The 17,380-nt window shown below is 37.1% G+C and overlaps 1 protein-coding gene across 4 annotated transcripts in view; it reads right to left on the reverse strand.

Annotated features, from left to right (window-relative positions):
• Positions 1-17,380, reverse strand: part of PPARG (peroxisome proliferator activated receptor gamma) — a 106,953-nt gene that overhangs the window by 34,808 nt on the left and 54,765 nt on the right. For 3 of the 4 annotated variants that reach the window (XM_029918727.1, XM_029918726.1, XM_029918728.1), the window contains exons 2-4: positions 12,185-12,412; positions 10,433-10,602; positions 4,070-4,208 (exon numbers count right to left, since the gene is read on the reverse strand). In XM_029918727.1, the coding sequence (XP_029774587.1) occupies positions 4,070-4,208; positions 10,433-10,602; positions 12,185-12,404 (529 nt within the window). In that variant the 5' untranslated portion in view covers positions 12,405-12,412. Of the gene's footprint in view, positions 1-4,069; positions 4,209-10,432; positions 10,603-12,184; positions 12,413-17,380 lie in introns of those variants that run through there. The other variant, XM_029918729.1, reaches the window with a different exon arrangement.

Here is a 17,380-nt window from a genome sequence, read left to right on the forward strand (position 1 = left end):
ACCTATTTCTTATATCTAAGATTTTGGGGGTTTTTTTCTTTTATAGTTTATTGTCAAGTTGGTTTCCATGTAACACCCAGTGCTCATCCCAACAAGTGACCTCCTCCATGCCCATCACCCCCCATCCCTTCTCCCCCACCCCCATCAGTTCTCAGTTTGTTCTCAGTATTCAAGAGTCTCTCATGGTTTTCTTCCCTCCTTCTCCCCAACTATTTTTTCCCCTTCCCCTCCCCCATGGTCCTCTATGGCCTTATGAAAACATACGGTATCTGTCCTCTGCCTGAGAATTCTTAATGAATAAATTATCTTATCAAAAATTAAGGAGGCAAGGGTCACCTGGGTGGCTCAGTTGATTGGGTGTCTGCTTTTGGCTCAGGTCACGATCTCATGGTTCGTGGGTTCAAGCCATGTGTTGGGCTCTGTGCTGACAGCTCAGAGCCTGGAGCCTGCTTTGGATTCTGTGTCTCTCTCTCTCTGTCCCTCCTCTACTTACACGGTCTCTCTCTCTCTCTCAAAATAAATAACTTAAAACTAAATAAGTCACACTTTAAAAATACGATTAATGTCAGGGATCTTGCCAACAGAATTTAAAACAAAAATCATATTAAGAAAAACTATAAAAATGTTAGTGTCCATTTGACTGAAGAAATATTAATCTATGTGAGCATTTTTATCAAGAATTTGTGGCTATCAGCTTCACTAATTCAAAATGTAAAACAAGAAGCAGGTGATACTATGATCACTTGGTAAATCACACGCACCCTTGGGTAGCCTAGGAATCCGGGTCTTAATTTCTGCCTTACTTTCATGTAGAACTTTCTTCTAAAAGTATCTGGATGGCGTATTGAACTGATTGTGCTAAACATGACTCACAAAGACTGGGGAGCCATCAGTGAAACTGGCCCGTGGTCTAGAAATGGTGGTATGTTAAATGACCAAAACAATTGCAACATGTGTTTATCTTGATCACTACAGAAAAATAAAAACTTTGCTCCCAAAGCACTTCAGTCCAATGCTTGGGTACTTTTCCTTCCCAGTGCTGAAAATAGATATCTGAGAAACAACTAGCCTCCCAAGTGTAAGAATTCTGAAATCCTTTTGTACTTCTATGATGCTTAGGCTACATGTCACAATCAAACAAAAGAAGTTCCATCTGAAGATGGAACCATACACCTATTACCAAATATACCATCTATGTCCTTTAGCCTGGACTGCAGTGGATTTATCCTTTGGGGCTACATCATTATGTCATCATCAGATGTAATGCCTTCCATTGCTGAGCAATCGATCAGAACATCTATCTAGACAACCTGATTCAAGCATATGAATTATATTTTTATGGCACCCAAACATATAGGTGTAAACTTTTAAACTCACGCCAGACACCTACATATTTGAGAAGATGGTGACACGGTCTATAAAATATGGACTTGCTTATTGAAAAGGGAAAAATTCAGTGAGGCAGGTTGTCTGATTTATGCAGAGTCACAGAACTTTCAAAGGTGAAAGGATTAGCAACCTTTGTTTCAGTGGTTTTCCAACAATGTTCCCCAGGGCCCTGAGGGTTCCTTGAAAGTTACTTATAGAAGCCTCCTTTCAAGCTGGGAGTGGTGGTTAATGGGCAGGCTAAATGCACTGAATGGATTAAACGGAGACCAAAGAGCAGAAACACAAGTAGTAGAGAACCTGAGTACATTGGCTTCGGGTGATATTCATCTCTTGCGTGTGCTGAAAGCATCAGGGGACCGATTTTGGTAGAACACTAGATGACTCTTGATAAGCTGGGTGGGTTATTACAGTGAGGTCCATTCACAGAAAACACTAATACATTAACAAAATAATTTTAGGTAGTTACTACAACCTCCTAGAAAACTGTGTATTTGGAAATGTTTCCTTCCTCAGGATAACAGGCAAAACTATTCAAAACCTCGTTGTTGACTTTCCCTTCTTGGGGTTTAATCAAATGGATGTTTTCTGTGTAGCAAACACATTCTCATGAAAATTTCTTAGAAGGAATTTTCTCAGTCACTGCTGCAATCTTGTAAATGCTGAATTGCATAAGTGCTTGATGCCAGAATATTAGGTTTTTGTTTTTTTTTGTTTTTTTTTGTCTTTGCAAGAAGAACTAACTGAACATTCCTTATCAAGATCGCTCTTCTCTCGGGGCGCCTGGGTGCCTCAGTTGGCAGAGTGTCTGACTTTGGCTCAGGTCATGATCTCACAGTTCATGAGTTGGAGCCCTGAATCAGGCTTTGTGCTGAAAGCTCTGAGCCTGGAGCCTGCTTCGGATTCTCCCTCCCTTTCTCTTTCTCTCTCTCTCTCTCTCTGCCCCTACCCCGCTCATGCTCGTGGGCTCTCTCTCAAAAATAAACATTAAAAAAAAGATTGCTCTTCTTTCTAAACAGAATATTCTAATTGTCATATGAAGTCAAATGATGACTTTATTATTAGGTTTATGATGGCTTTCTTTGACTTTTCCGGGAAGAGAAAATTATACCAACAATACTATATTGTTTGGGCTTTAAATGTTATTTGTAAGCAAAAGGAGACATATTTTATGTGAATGTGTACAAGCAATAGGAAATACATGTTACATCAGTAAGTGAAGTGACAAATTTAAAGGGCAAAAAATAAGTAGCAGAACTGGCATGCTTTTCTAGGCAGTCTTGGTAATAATGATTTCAAAGTCAAAGATTTCATCATAAAGATAAAATAAATTTATTGCAACTTGACTACATCATCTAAAATATAACCCTTGACTTAAAATGAAAGGAAATTGATGGGATTAAACAAGTAAATTATTTTTGCAATCAATGACTGCAGTTGTATACTGGTACACAGCAGATGCAATCAACTGTGAGGAAATTTGGACCAAATATCCATCCTTTCCAGTACAGCTGATAGATTTCTTCATAATACATTCCTTGCTTTTAGAGGAAATGGCCTGTATTAATTATAAAAATATAATTTTGCAAACTATTTTTAAATAATAGGATATCAACTAATTAGTGATACTCAAATATTTTTCAGATTTCCACTGTGAAAACCAAACATCTGCATGATGGAATAAAACTAATTTTCACAGACGCTTTGGAGTCTTAACATACAAAGACTGACTTCAAATGTTATCTTCTTACCAGATCCGTTTTAAGACCAGTGAAGGCAAAAGAAAGACAAAAAAAATAGAATATCCAATGAAATAAGACTTCAGATTTTATTTGAACACTTTGGTATTTTAGATTTCTTGAGCCCATAATGAGTTTTGAGAGAACAAATACTTGCAAATATAATACTATCAAGTTACTAATGAATTTGTTTTGTGATTCTGTTAAAACCAATCAGAGCTAAATGGAAATCAAGAACTACTTCTTCAAATAGGCCTGTCTTCCATGATTTTACTGAGTTAGTTCTACAATTCATGAAAACAAAGGTCTTCTCAGGTCTTCTACGTCCTTTCTCTTAAGTTGACACCCAAAGTCATAAGCTTGATTTTAGACATGGGTTTATAAAACAAAAATTTTTATTCTTATGTTTCAGTGGACACTGAAGTTTTGTGGGACCTTAAAATCTTTGCTTTAGCCACAAGGCTGTCTGCTCCTTGAAGTCAAGGCTATACCTATACTCATCTTGCATAGCAAAGAGGGAAAAAAAGGATATACTCTAAATTCTGATATGCAACTTAATGTTCCACAGCCAGAAACCTGCAAAATTTTCTTAAAGTAGAAAGCATACACACAAGCATAATGCTATTTTTAACACTATTAAAGCAACATAAAAAACAAATCACAGTCATTACATTCATTTAAAAATACTACAGTGATTTCTTATCACTTCTCATATTTTTAAGTCTTCTCTCCCATCATGGCAGATGTCAAACCACTGAAAGCAAGATTGTACCTGACATCCTAAACCTCACCCGAAATGAGAAACGTTTTATCAGCATACAATAATCTGAAATCTGGAATTTTGTGGAAAACTGTCCACATTTTCAGCAATGGCCCTACAGTCTACCTCTGATCTGGTGGCCGTAATGAGAACAGTTAAATATGTGTGCTAAGTGTTCACTTACCATTATGAGACATCCCCACAGCAAGGCATTTCTGAAACCGACAGTACTGACATTTATTTCTACTTTTTTTGTGGATACGACAGTTAAGGTCACACCGATCATAAATGAGCTTCAATCTGATTGTCCTCCGGAAAAACCCCTGTAGAGGGATATGAAAAAAAGAAAGCAAATTTTAAGTCTTTGTGATACATGGAAGCAGCAACATTTGGCTACACGCACACTGGCCTAGATACCAGGAGAGGTAGGTTGTCACCAGTGACCTCAGACAAGTCACATAACTGCCAGAAGACCTCCAGTGTCCTTCTAGAGCACTGACACAGTGACCACATCCAACTGATGTCATTCAATGTATCTTGGCTCTACATTTGAATTTCAGCACGCTCAAAGAAATGCTCTGGATTTAATGCAATGCATTTAAAACACCATGTAATCAGCTCAGTTTCTCTGCAAATCGTTCCAACAGCATGCCCCAGCCTTTATTATTGTGCTAAGCCATTTGGCAAAGTTATAATCATTTCATTCTAAAACATGATCAGGGCCAATAAAAATCCACATGTGGATAATTTTTTAGAATTCTCTATGTTGCATAATTTCCTACAGAATTGGTTTCATTTATTTATGCAACTGAAAGAGTGCTCCATAATTGCTGTATCCTACACACAAAAAAAGATTATAGGAAAGAACATTGGAAGGAATATATAAATCCTTAGACAATGAATTGCTATCTCAAAACAGCAAAAAGGTCTATTTGAGGCTAACTGAATTCTGCAGTATTTATATTTTTTTGAAAGACCTGAAAGAAATTCTAATTAGAAATGTTTGCTAGCTCCATTTTTTTTGTTGTTGTGGTCAGAGTGTTCTCATTCATTTCTATTGTTCTCATCTCTACGAAACTCAATTCTTAACTCTTTCAAATTTATCTGGCCCCATTTGTTAGAAAAATCCCTCAACTAGTATTGGTTCTGCTGCTGACACACATTTTCACCTTCTTCATATTTGCATCTTGAACTTCAGACAAGTATTTCTACTGCTTACCGGACATGTCACTTGGAAATCTAACAGCTACCTGAAACCTGGCATGTCTAACACCGCAACTCTGGTCTTACCCTGCAGACTCACTTTACTGGAGGCTTTCACCATCTTGGTTGCTACAACCAATCTCCCAGTCTCTGAAGCCAAATTCCTTGAAATCACTTCTGACTTTCTTCTCCCACATGGAAAGACCTTCCTCTAAATATACACTTGCTTATTCTCCTCACTGCCTTCAAGTCTTGTTAACATTTCAACTTCTCAATGAGGCTTATGCACCCTATTTAATACTGTGGCTGGTCTCTGCCCCCGCCTGTCCTTTGGAACCTCTGGTTTTCTTCACTGGGCTCTAGGTTTGTTTTGTTTTGTTTTAGTTTTAGTTTTTTTCCAATAACAGGACTTTCTAGCATACCATATAATTTACTCATTATATGTAAGTGTTTAATATTTGCCCCTCCCCCACTGCCCAATTAAAACTGTAAGCTTCATGGGAGCCACTGGATATGACCTAAATACCAACAACAGTCTTCTATTAAAATCTGTTGAATGAGGGTGCTGGGTGGCTTCGTCTGTTAAGCACCCGACTTTGGCTCAGGTCATGATCTCACGTTCGTAGGTTCAAGCCCCACTTCGGGCTCTGTGCTGGCAGCTCAGAGCCTGGAGTCTGCTTCCCATTCTGGTCTCCCTCTCTCTCTGCCCCTCCCCACTCATGCTCTGTCTCTCTCTGTCTCAAAAATAAATAAAAAACATTAAAAAATTAAAAAAAAAATAAAATCCGTTGAATGAATATGTGCATCATTTAACTTCCTTTCTGGGCCATGTCTGATATTTTTCGAGCCTAAACCATGACTGAGATATCACAAGGCCACTGGTATACTCTTTCCCTTTTCTGTTATTCTATTAAATGTAATAGTAATTATAAACATGTAGAAAATACATGTAATTATAAAACAGAAAAAGGTAATTATGAGACACAAGCCCATAGCCCAAGATTCAAAATCATGACTAGAATACTCATGTATTTTTCTTCTATCCAACTCCTACACTCTGTTTCCCCTTGTTAAAGTAATAATTATTCTCAATTTTGGGTTTACTATTTTCTTGACTTTTAAGAAAATACAGTTTTACCAAACTGTATGTAAAATTGAATAATAACTGTTTAGTCATGCTTGTTTGTGGGCTTTCTTAAATGGTATGATACTTCATACAGTATTTGGGGAGTTTCATTTTTTAAAATTTAGCATTAGATTTTTAAAATTTATCTACTTTCTTGTGAAAAGCTATGATTTATCCACTTTCACAATTTCATAATATTCCATTGTATGACTATTCCACAATTTATTAACATCTTCTTGTGTGTTTATAAAAATATTTTTTATTTTTTCTTTAAGTAGACTCCTATCTTCTCATGTTGAAGGATGTTTAAATTGTTGTCAATATTTTGCTATTATTAACAGTGCTTCTATAAATATCCTTCTTGTAAATGTTTTATGATGCACATGTACAAGAATTACCTAGGAGTGAAGTTTTTGGATTGTACAAGAAGCAAAGGATAATTTTACAAGATCATACCAAACTGTTTACAGAGTGATTATATCAACTTATATTCCCTCCACCAATTGGTATTGTCAGACTTTTTATGTTTATTTATTTTTGAAGGAGAGACAGAGCATGAGCTGGTGAGGCTCAAAAAGAGAGGGAGACACAGAATCTAAAGCAGGCTCCAGGCTCTGAGCTGTCAGCACAGAGCCCAAAGTGGGGTTCAAACCCATAAGCCATGAGATCATGACCTGGGCCAAAGTCGGATGCTTGACCAACTGAGCCACGCAGGCACTCCTGTCAGACTTCTTGTTACTTGACAATGATTAATAGAATGTAAGTGTAATCTTGATTTGTATTTTCCTGATTTTTTATTTCCTTGTTTTTAATTGGATTGTCTTTTCTTTAAACCTGAATTTTAGAAATTCTTTATATATTCTAGACACTAATCTGTTGTCTGTTAGAGGTGTTGCAAATATATTCTGCTTTCTATGGTGTACCATCCTTGAAATTCACTATTTCAGTTTCTTCTTGTTGTTTTAATATTTATATTGAGAGAGAGAGCACGCACTCATTGAGTGATCCTGAAGTGGGGCCCTACAGAGAAATACAAAAACACCTTATACTGTATTATATAGTAGATTGTATTTACGTATATCTTTAGGGAAGTCTAAGGTTCTAAAATGATCTTTCATTAAAGGTACAAAAATAAATGAAACCCACTAGAAAAAAGTGTCCAATTTGTAAGCAATAAATGACAGCTTTGCAAGCTCTAAGGTGCATATATTATTATACAGTAGCCAAAGGTTCTTTTTTTACCTAAGTCTGCCATATTAATAACCTAAGAATCTGTCACTATTCCATCTTAACCCAAACCTAATTCTGTTTATTCCTGTTTGAATCTTGGCAGGGATCACTAATATCAACCTATTCCACTGACACTTGTAAAACTTTTAGACGACCCACTAACAGCTATTGTAAGCAATACTAGAACTATTCTTTTCAATTCATAAATTATTCTGCAGGTTTATGGTTAACTGTATTTTAATTATAGGCATATCCTACATTCTGCTGAAATGCAAACGTTAAACTGCCAAAGTAGCCTTTATAAAATACATCCAAATGTGAGTCAAACACATTTGTTTATTCACTTTCCTGGCTTTTTACTGAATATTGTTGATAAGCTAAGGAGAGATCTTTGATTACTGATAGCCACTGATCTAAATTAGCTGCATTCAGACTGTGGTAGCAATTTTGTTTAGTTCCACAGTAGCAAAACTGAATATTTCTTCAGCCTCAATGCCTTATAACAGCGGTTCTCAAACCTTCTGGTCTCAGGACTCCTTTACTCTCTTAAAAATTATTGAGGACCTCATGAGTTTTTGTTTATGTAGGGTCTATCTACCAATCCTTATCAGACCGAAATTAAAACTGAAAAATTGTTATGTACAAGAACATAGCAGGCACACATTCCATTAGCCACCAGAGCTATGTTACTATTCCATGTCATGTAGTTTCTGGAACTCTCCACTTAATACTCCTCAGAGAGTGAGAGTGAAAATGGTAAATGACAACTGAGTATTATACAAGTAGTTTCAACCTCACAGGTGCCTTGAAAAGGTCTTAGGGAATCCACAGGCTTCCAGAACATACTTTGAGAACTGCTGACTTATACTTGGAGAAGCCAAATTGTATTATTCCACTAACATTTCTTTTTATTCTTATCTTTAAATGAGTAGAAATCTATTTTCCTTTCTAAGGTTAGCATAACCTTCTTTGCATTTTAGTCTCAGAAGTCTGTAATCCAGGGTCATCTTCAGATTTTATTAAGAGTTCATTTTCCATACTATCTCTGCCTTACGACCCTTTCTGTTCCTGATTTGACGGCATTTGGACTTTGTCTTTCTTCTCCTTCTTGCTATTTTTCTTCTTTGCTTGCTTTTACTCTGTAAGTTTTGTGCCCTCAGAACTCAGCTTTTATTACTATTACCAACTACTGTCTTTCAATTTTTAGCTGTTATCAGTAAATGCAACTGGCCATAAATATCTGACATGGTAAAACTATTTGCTTAAATTTTCTAGTTTTCTAAGCCTATAAAAAGTAATAATACATGGGGGAAACTTAACCAATCACACAGTTTTTATTTATGTATCAATGCTAGTTACTAAGATGACGAAACACAATGGTTTCTTCAGGCATTTCTCAGAATTTAGCAACAATTTACTCAAAAATTATATAAATCTAACACAATAAAATGACATGTTTTCACTACACACTGGAATCTTAAATAGTTAACTACACCTAATGATTTAATAGATCACAGATATTTTAGTTTGGTTTCAATAACACAATGAATAAGTTTTAGTGTTTTAAATGTAAGTATCTCTCTGACAACTGTATTTCAAAAAGTCATTTTGGAATTTTAGACCTTAGAGATGAATAGGACCTTGGATAAGTAATTCAACCAAGTCATTTTACACATGAGGTGACTGAGGGTTTATGTGATTGGCTAGTAACTCTGGACAGGTGCTAGGCGACTACAGCTGGTCTCTTTTAACTTTGTTAGGTTGCCTTTATTAGAGTAATAAACTATTTGAATTGAAGAGACTTTAGAGATCATCTAATTCAACCCCATAATTTTACGCAAAAACTTAGGCAGAATGTGGTTTAAAAAAACGCATCTTGTACAGAGTCTGATGCATAGTAGAAATTCAATAAATTTCAAGTTCTGTTTTTGGCCTACCATCCACTTAGGAACCCAGATATTCTAACACCTAGCTAACTGCTGTTGTATACCTTTATTCTGAATAAAAAGCCCAACTGAGGTGAATCTGATCTTATGTAAGCATAGTTTATTTTATAAGGTAAATATTTATGAATAATTTAGTCTGAACCTTAGAGTATATAACAAATACTTTTTACTATTTTATTCACTGAGTATATTAAAATTATTTTGAAAGATTACTTACTCAAATATGAGTGGGTTAAGAATTTCTTAATAATTGGGCAGAATATTACTAAATGTTTGAGCTTTCCAAAATACACTTTTCACAAAGAAGGGATGTGAGGAAAAAAAGAGTAATTCCCTTCCAAAACAGTTGTATCTTTGCCTGTCCATTATACGTGTCTCAGACCGATGTGAAATAAGAAAACACAAAGCACTGGTTTAGGAATCATAAGATATATATTCTAGTTAGCCTTTGGGGTTTCCCTAGTGTAGTGGTTATCGCGTTTGCCTAGTTAGCCTTAGTTCTGCCACTTCCTAACGAATGATCATGGGTGAGTTTTACTAATTCATAATTTCTATAGCTTTAAGGTGGCCATAAATAAGCTCAGCTTCATGGGACTGTTCTAGGTATCAAATAAACATATCTACCTACCTACCTACTTACCTATCTATCTATCTATCTATCTAATCTGTCAAACCTTACATATATAAAATATCACATGGAATAGTGGGGAAAAAACAAAACTAGAAAATTCAGGAAGTCTGGATTCTGGGCTACCTAATTGCTATCTTGCCATGACATACTGAACAACTTCTTTTTCTTTAACCTGCAAGATGGAAGGGTTGAACTAGATCGATGGCTCAAGGACCAATTTGGCGAGAAGGAAGTGAGGCAAAGCAGCTCTGCTTTTACTGATTTTCTTAGGTTTTCAAATATATCATTTGAGGAATGGAAAAAATGTTTGACAATTTTATCTTAATTCCTTGCCATGTGTTCACAACAAGAAATGAAGTAACAGGTAAATTGTCAGATATTTTTTGGAAAAAAAATATTTTTTTTTTTTACCTTGCATCCTTCACAAGCATGAACTCCATAGTGAAACCCAGAAGCCTTATCGCCACAGACACGGCACTCAATTGCCATGAGGGAGTTGGAAGGCTCGTCATGAGGCTTACTGTACAGTTGAGTCTTTTCAGAATAGTAAGGTGGGGATGCAGGCTCCACTTTGATTGCACCTGTACAGAAAAATGTGAGCGGGTAATCATCACATGAGAAACGGCTGAACAGGCACCATGGCAAGTCACCACAGTCCACCTTATTGCCATATGTTTATCATTTAAGTGTAGAAACACTTTGGAATGTGAAAAAAAGAAACACAGGAAGAAGTAGGCTTTGTAACCACAGGCAAGTCACAACACCTGTGAGCTTCACCTGTAAAAATAAAATGGGGAAGGGCATTCAGTCTGTGGTTCTACGGCCCCTCAGTACCTGGTAGCACTAAAGCTCTGGGAGACACATCGCATCTGAGACAATTATCTTGTTACATGATGTGTTGTATTTGGCATCCATCACAATATTAAATTATGTATCTTTGTTTATTTATTTATAAAATTATTTAATGTTTATTCATGGGAGAGGAGGAGACAGAGTGTTAGTGCGGCAGGGGAAGAGAGAGAAGGAGACTCAGAATCTGAAGCAGGCTCCAGGACCTGTCACAGAGCCCCACACGGGACTTGAACCCATGACCTGTGAGATCATGACCTGAGCCGAAGTCAGAAATTTAACTGGCTGAGCCGCCAGGTGCTCCCGTATTTTTATTTAAACATTGCATTTTGAAAGTATTTTTAAACCACTCTTGCCAAAGAAACACAAAAGCAACCAATGTTGTGAAGAAGTACTGGGATGCCCAGCTTGAAGGTACATGAAAAATGAGACCAGGTTTTCAAACAGTACTGTTAGAAAAGGTGGTTTGTAAAATAATCTCTGATAGAGAGTGAGACAGCCCATGGCGAGAACGCACTGCCTTGCTGCTGGCCAGGACCAGGTCTATTAAATTTCCATATTAGGTTCTAACTGAAAACCACTCAAATATAATGAAGTATATTATTTATCTTTTTTTCTTTTAAAAAAACCTAGAAATACAGGAAGACCATATTGTCAGGTAATGATGGCCAATTACATGACGTGGCTTTGGAAAACCAGCATATCAGCACACGAAGATAAAAATCAAGGAAATAGCATCACAGAAATTTATTTTATCTTGAAAAGTGCAGTTTGGGTTTGCCTTCAGTCTGATGTTATGATATGAATTTAGTTAATGGCAGGAAGATTTATCAATAGACTACAAATGGCGAAATTTAAATTTGTGCCGAAAAACAGGTTTCAGTAATAGCTGCTCAAACTGCAGAATTAGGAAAAATGGACCACAACTTTGCAATTTAATGATGGTAAGTTATATAAAGTAACAAGCTGTTACTTATTAACTAAAACGGCCAGAAGAATTCGAAGTTTGGGGGATGGACTCTTAGCCTGAGATAAACCTGGCAATGCAGTCATTCTGGAAAATGTTAAGAAGGAATAAAACAAGAATTAAGGAAAGGAAAGGGACAGAGGAGAGGGAAAAAAAATGACCTGGGGATTTACACACTACCTTTCTTTTTGGTATATTGTAAATACCTAATGTTTCGTAGATAAATAGATGAATAAATGGTAACTATATTTTCTAGAGCGTTTAGTCTCTGCAGCATTCATTCCAGTGTTGAGAGGTTAGAACAATTTTAGTCCTAGCAGTCTGGGAAGTGAAAACAAACATCACACCTTGGTGCTCTTGGAGCTTCAGGTCATATTTATAATCCGCAACCATTGGGTCTGCTCTTGCGAATGGAAGGTCTTCGTAGTGTGGAGCAGAAATGCTGGAGAAATCCACAGTGGTGAAGGGCTTGATGTCAAAAGAATGAGAGTGGTCGTCCATTACGGAGAGATCCACAGAACTGATTCCAAAGTTGGTGGGCCAAAATGGCATCTCTGTGTCAACCATGGTAACTTCTGAAATGGAAAGAAGAACAGCTATGGAGTTAGTCCTGGAGAACAGAGCAATCTTCTAAAAAGATAAAGACGAAGGGAACTGAAAGGTTCTTCGGTCCAGTGAGCTCGCCTAGGTTTCACAGTAAGAGAAGAACACATGACCACTTTCCGAGCGCCGTCCAGGTTGTTTCACTAAAGGAGAGAAGCCACCCCTTACCTGGATATCACAGTGGAGACCCTATTATAGTTTCAGTGTGGTCAGTGTACCCATGTGAATGTCCTAAAGACAGCCCTGCTCTTGCTATCTTCTAAAGAAGATCATCTAATCAAGTTTGCTAATAATTTTTATCATTTATTTTTTTGTTAATGATTTTTTAAAAAGCATAAAGTTCTAGGACAATTTTACTTTCCTGAAGTTAGAAATCCTAAATATTTTTCTCTTTCGGATAAAATTTTTCCTCCTTTGTGTCTATAATGGTCTTGTGTGACAGAAAATTTGGCACAGAAAATTTAGATAAAAATTTATTCTTTAACTGCACTGTAAGAATAATTTTACTCTTTTTTTTTTTTTTTTAAAGAGAGAAGCGTGTGTAAGCAGAGGAGAGGCACTGAGGGAAAGAGAGAATTCTGAAGCAGACTCCACGGCTCAGCATGGAGCCCGCGACAGGGCGAATCCCATGACCCTGGGATCATGGCTTGAGCTGAAATCAAGAGTTGGACACTCAACTGACGGAGCCACCCAGGCACCTCAAGAATAATTTTATTCTCAGAGTTAATTCAAAAGTGAATCTTCTTAAGAAGGATGATCCCTCTATGAAAACTTAAATATTTATCTTTTCTGTGCATCCAGTTTTCCTTAAAGAGGAGAAAGTGTTCTCCATATTGAAAGGTTAGAGATATGTGGAAACATATCTGATTATAAATGAGTGAATGTCAAAATGACAATCTAGCCCAACAGTAATTTTAAACTACCCTCAAACCAAAACCACAACAAAATAAAAATAAAAGCAAGAAAAAAAGACAAAGGTAAAAACACTTACATGGATTCTAAGGCTGTAAAATAACTTGTCTCATGAATTGCCTGCTTAGGGTGACACATGCCACACTCATTTTTCAAAATATGATTTGTGGCCACAGTAAGTGAAATCCCTGAGGGATTTTAGCTCTCAGTATTTACGTGGACTTGTGAGCCACCAGAGTGTGTGGCCTTCAAACCTTTATGCAGTAGGAACCTATCTGGGTACTTATTTATGTAGATATTTAGACATGTGAACCCATACCTAATGGGCCCTTGGTTATCCTGAAACCAGTTTGCTATTCAAAGTGGTGCCAACAACACAGTCACTGAATATTTTAAATGGTAACTCTTTGGTCAAAAACACTAGTGAAAAGCTGTGTGAATTCGGGATCGTTGACATTGGAGATGAAGAAACGAATTGCTCATAAACCTGAGGGCTCCTGAAGTCACAGGTTTATGTGTCTTCTGTCCAGTCATATCCCTATCACCTAGCAATGGGCCTGGCTCATAGTAGGTGCTCATATTAAATACCAAAGAATTGATGAGGAGGCTGTGAAGTTTTAGCAGAACAGGCAGGGAAGGGGGAGAAGGTGAACTTACTGAAGTACTTCACAAAGACCAGACACATTCTATCTCTTATTCCATGTAACCCAAGATCTTATCCCCGCTTTATAGAGTAACCAGGACCAGAGAAGTAAAGAGACTTTCCCAGTGTCCAGTAGCTGGTAAATAGAGGATTCAAACTCAAGATGGACCCAGGACACTATTCTGTATATAATCTCCTTATTCCATCACTGATGAAAACAGTTTATGGAGGAAGGGCTACTCTCCTAAGGGGTATCTGTCAGTGGGCCTCTTGTCTTTTTTTTCCCAGCAAGCAGAGAGCTAAGGAATTTACTCTCAAAGGCTGACTCTTGCATGAGGTTAAAGATTCCAGTTGTGGTCTTCATAAGGAAAACAAAGTGCCTGAAAACACAAATAAGGGGACTGTCCTATGAATGTGTTACAGTGGTTCCAAGAGGACTCATTAGGCACCGTTTGGGTTCACATGTCTGAGTATCTACATAAATAAGTACCCAAACAACCTTTAGTTATCTGAGTTACAGTATAAACACTACACACAAGAAGAGGAATGTGCAATGGTGATAGCTTAAAGGTCATGCTGGGTCTCAATGACATCCAGAAAAACATTTATGCTCTAAATGACAGGGGCACCCGTCAAATGGTGCCCTCTGTTTCACAATTCATTTAAACCCAACTAACCCAGGTCACTCCCCTTTCTTTGCCCTCCTCAGCATGCTTATTTTACATTTTTCTATCTACTTTTCTATGTATAACTTACTTTCATACCAAAATATACCTCTTTTGTCTCAACTGTAATACCCATGACAGTGGGTTTATCAACTATTTCTCATTATGTCTATAGCAAAGTTCAATCTGCAAACAAAATAAGGGTTGACTGAATTAAAGGCAGCATATATGCATCTATACGAATACTGGGAAATGATAATAAGGATGCAAAAATAATCTATGTTGCAAGAATAATTAGTTGCTCATCATTTTTCTGGTTTAATTTTGTTTTGTTTCACTTTTAATATATGACTTCCATTACTCCTTGCCACCCAAAGCCTTGCTTAATACAGGAATCATAGCCCAAGGGGTCATTTACTCTATTGAAAAGTTTTTGGGGAAACTTTAATGTTAAAATAGACATTTATGTATAAGCAAATAGACTAAAAATTTCATGTGATTTTAAAGATATAATACCAAACTCCTTAATAAATCAGTACTTGTACATTTCATGGCCAAAAGAATGCTGTGTTTTAAAAAATAGCCTTGGGGCCCCTGGGTGGCTCAGTCGGTTAAGCGTCCCACTCTTGATTTCGGATCAGGTCATGATGATCTCACATGAAACCAAGCCCTGAATCCATCAGTGCAGAGACTGCTTAGGATTCTCTCTCTCCCTGCCCCTCCCCTGCTCTCTCTCTCAAGATAAATAAACATTAAAAAAATTAAAAATAGCCTTTATTTTTATTTTTTAGAGAAGAGAGTATGGGCGCATGAGTGGGGACAGGAGTGGGGGTGAGGGAGGAGCACAGCAAGAGAGAGAGAATTTGAAGCAAGCTCCTTGCTCAGCATGGAGCCAGATCTGAGGCTTGATCCCATTACCCTGGGATCATGACCTGAGCCAAAATCAAGAGTTGGATGCTCAACTGACGGAGCCACCCAACCGCGCCCAAAATAGACTTTCTTTTTAAAAAGCAGTTTTAGGTTTACTTAAAAGTTGAGCAGAAAATACTGAGTTCACATATACCTTTATTCCCCTCCTCCCTTCCCCTGATCCCTGAAATGCACACAATTTCCTCTATTATTAACTTGCATTTCCCTTGTCATTAACACTTGGCATTAGTGTAGTATGCTTCTCACAAAAATGATGAATCAATATTGATACCTTATTATCAACTAAAGTCCAGAGTCTGCATTCCGGTTCATTCTTTGTGTTGTTCGGTCTATTATTTTGACAAATGCATAATGCCGTGTATCCATCATTACAGAAGCACACTGAATAGTTTCACTGCCCTAAGCATTACCTGTGCTCCATCTAGTCATCCTTTCCTCTTCCCACCACCCCTGCCCTGCCCCAGAATGCTATATTTTTGCTGTCCTCTTCAAGTAAGGGCATATTGGTTGAAAAGCAGAAGTTCTGGCCTTCATACCTTATATTTAAGAAAATAAATTAAATGTCTTAGCATGGCATTCAATCCCCCACCCCCAACATAGTCCTTAACTTACTTTTTCAGTCTTATTTTCCACTAGTGATCCCAGACCCCACTTCCATTCTTGGCATACCCTCTAATTAGGCGTATCTCACTATCTGTCCAGGTTAAACATGCTGCACATTTCCTAGTCTGCTCATCTTTGTTCATGCCAAGCCTGCTGTATTTTCTTCCCATCCACCATTGTGAGAAGTCACAATCTCTCTGTCTTTCCCACAGTGGGAAATCCCACAGTATCCAAATGCTACTTTCTTCAGGAAATCTTCCACAAAGACTCCAACCTAAAAATATTCTCCATTCTTGGCGTCCCCACAGCTCTTTGTATTTCCCTTTAAATTCTGATAAATTATTTGGATAAATATCTCTGCTATCAGAGTTCAAGTTCTTTTAAATTTATTTATTTATTTAGAGAGAGAGAAAGAGTGTGCATGCACCTTGGAGTCAGAGAGGGGCAGAGAGAGAATGATAGAGAATCCCAAGTGGGCTCCACACTATCCGTGAGGAGCTGGATGCAGGGATCAAACTCATGAACCTTGAGGTCATGACCTGAGCTGAAAACAAGAATCAGATGCTTAACTGACTGAGCCACCCAGGAGACCCTCAGATTTCAAGTTCTAAATGGACAGTGTCTTATTTTTCTGTCTTCCCCTTCATTATACCTTACGCACAGCTGTTGTTCACTTAAATGTTTGCCAACTGAATGATATTTTATAGAAAACGAGTATTCATTTTTCTGTAAAAATGGAAAAAAAATAGGGGTTCCTTGTGGGTTCAGATGGTAGAGGATGTGGCTCTTGGTTTTGGGGTTGTGAGTTTATTTTAAAAAATAAGTAAAAATTACAATTAAAAATACAGAAAAATGTTTTAAAAATAAAAGGAAAAGGAAAGAATGAAGATACTCTCTGAATGATTTAATTTTGCTAACACTTGGGCTCCCCTAAAAAAAGATGATAATCTTCAATATTATAAATTAAGCAACCTCTCCCCTCAACAAAATATATTTTATTCAGTTTTTCTCTTGATAATTGCAGGAACAAGATTAGGGTCCTATAAATTCTCCCCACACCCCACCCCCATAGAAAAGACAACATAACAAAGAAAAACAGTTTGCCTCTTCATCTCTACAAAAGCATATTAACTCAAACACATATTTTCCTTTTCCCCCTTTACTTACCCTGTTCTTTTATTTTGGGA

This window comes from Suricata suricatta, chromosome 12 (genome assembly GCF_006229205.1).
Source record: "Suricata suricatta isolate VVHF042 chromosome 12, meerkat_22Aug2017_6uvM2_HiC, whole genome shotgun sequence".
Classification (NCBI taxonomy): domain Eukaryota; kingdom Metazoa; phylum Chordata; class Mammalia; order Carnivora; family Herpestidae; genus Suricata; species Suricata suricatta.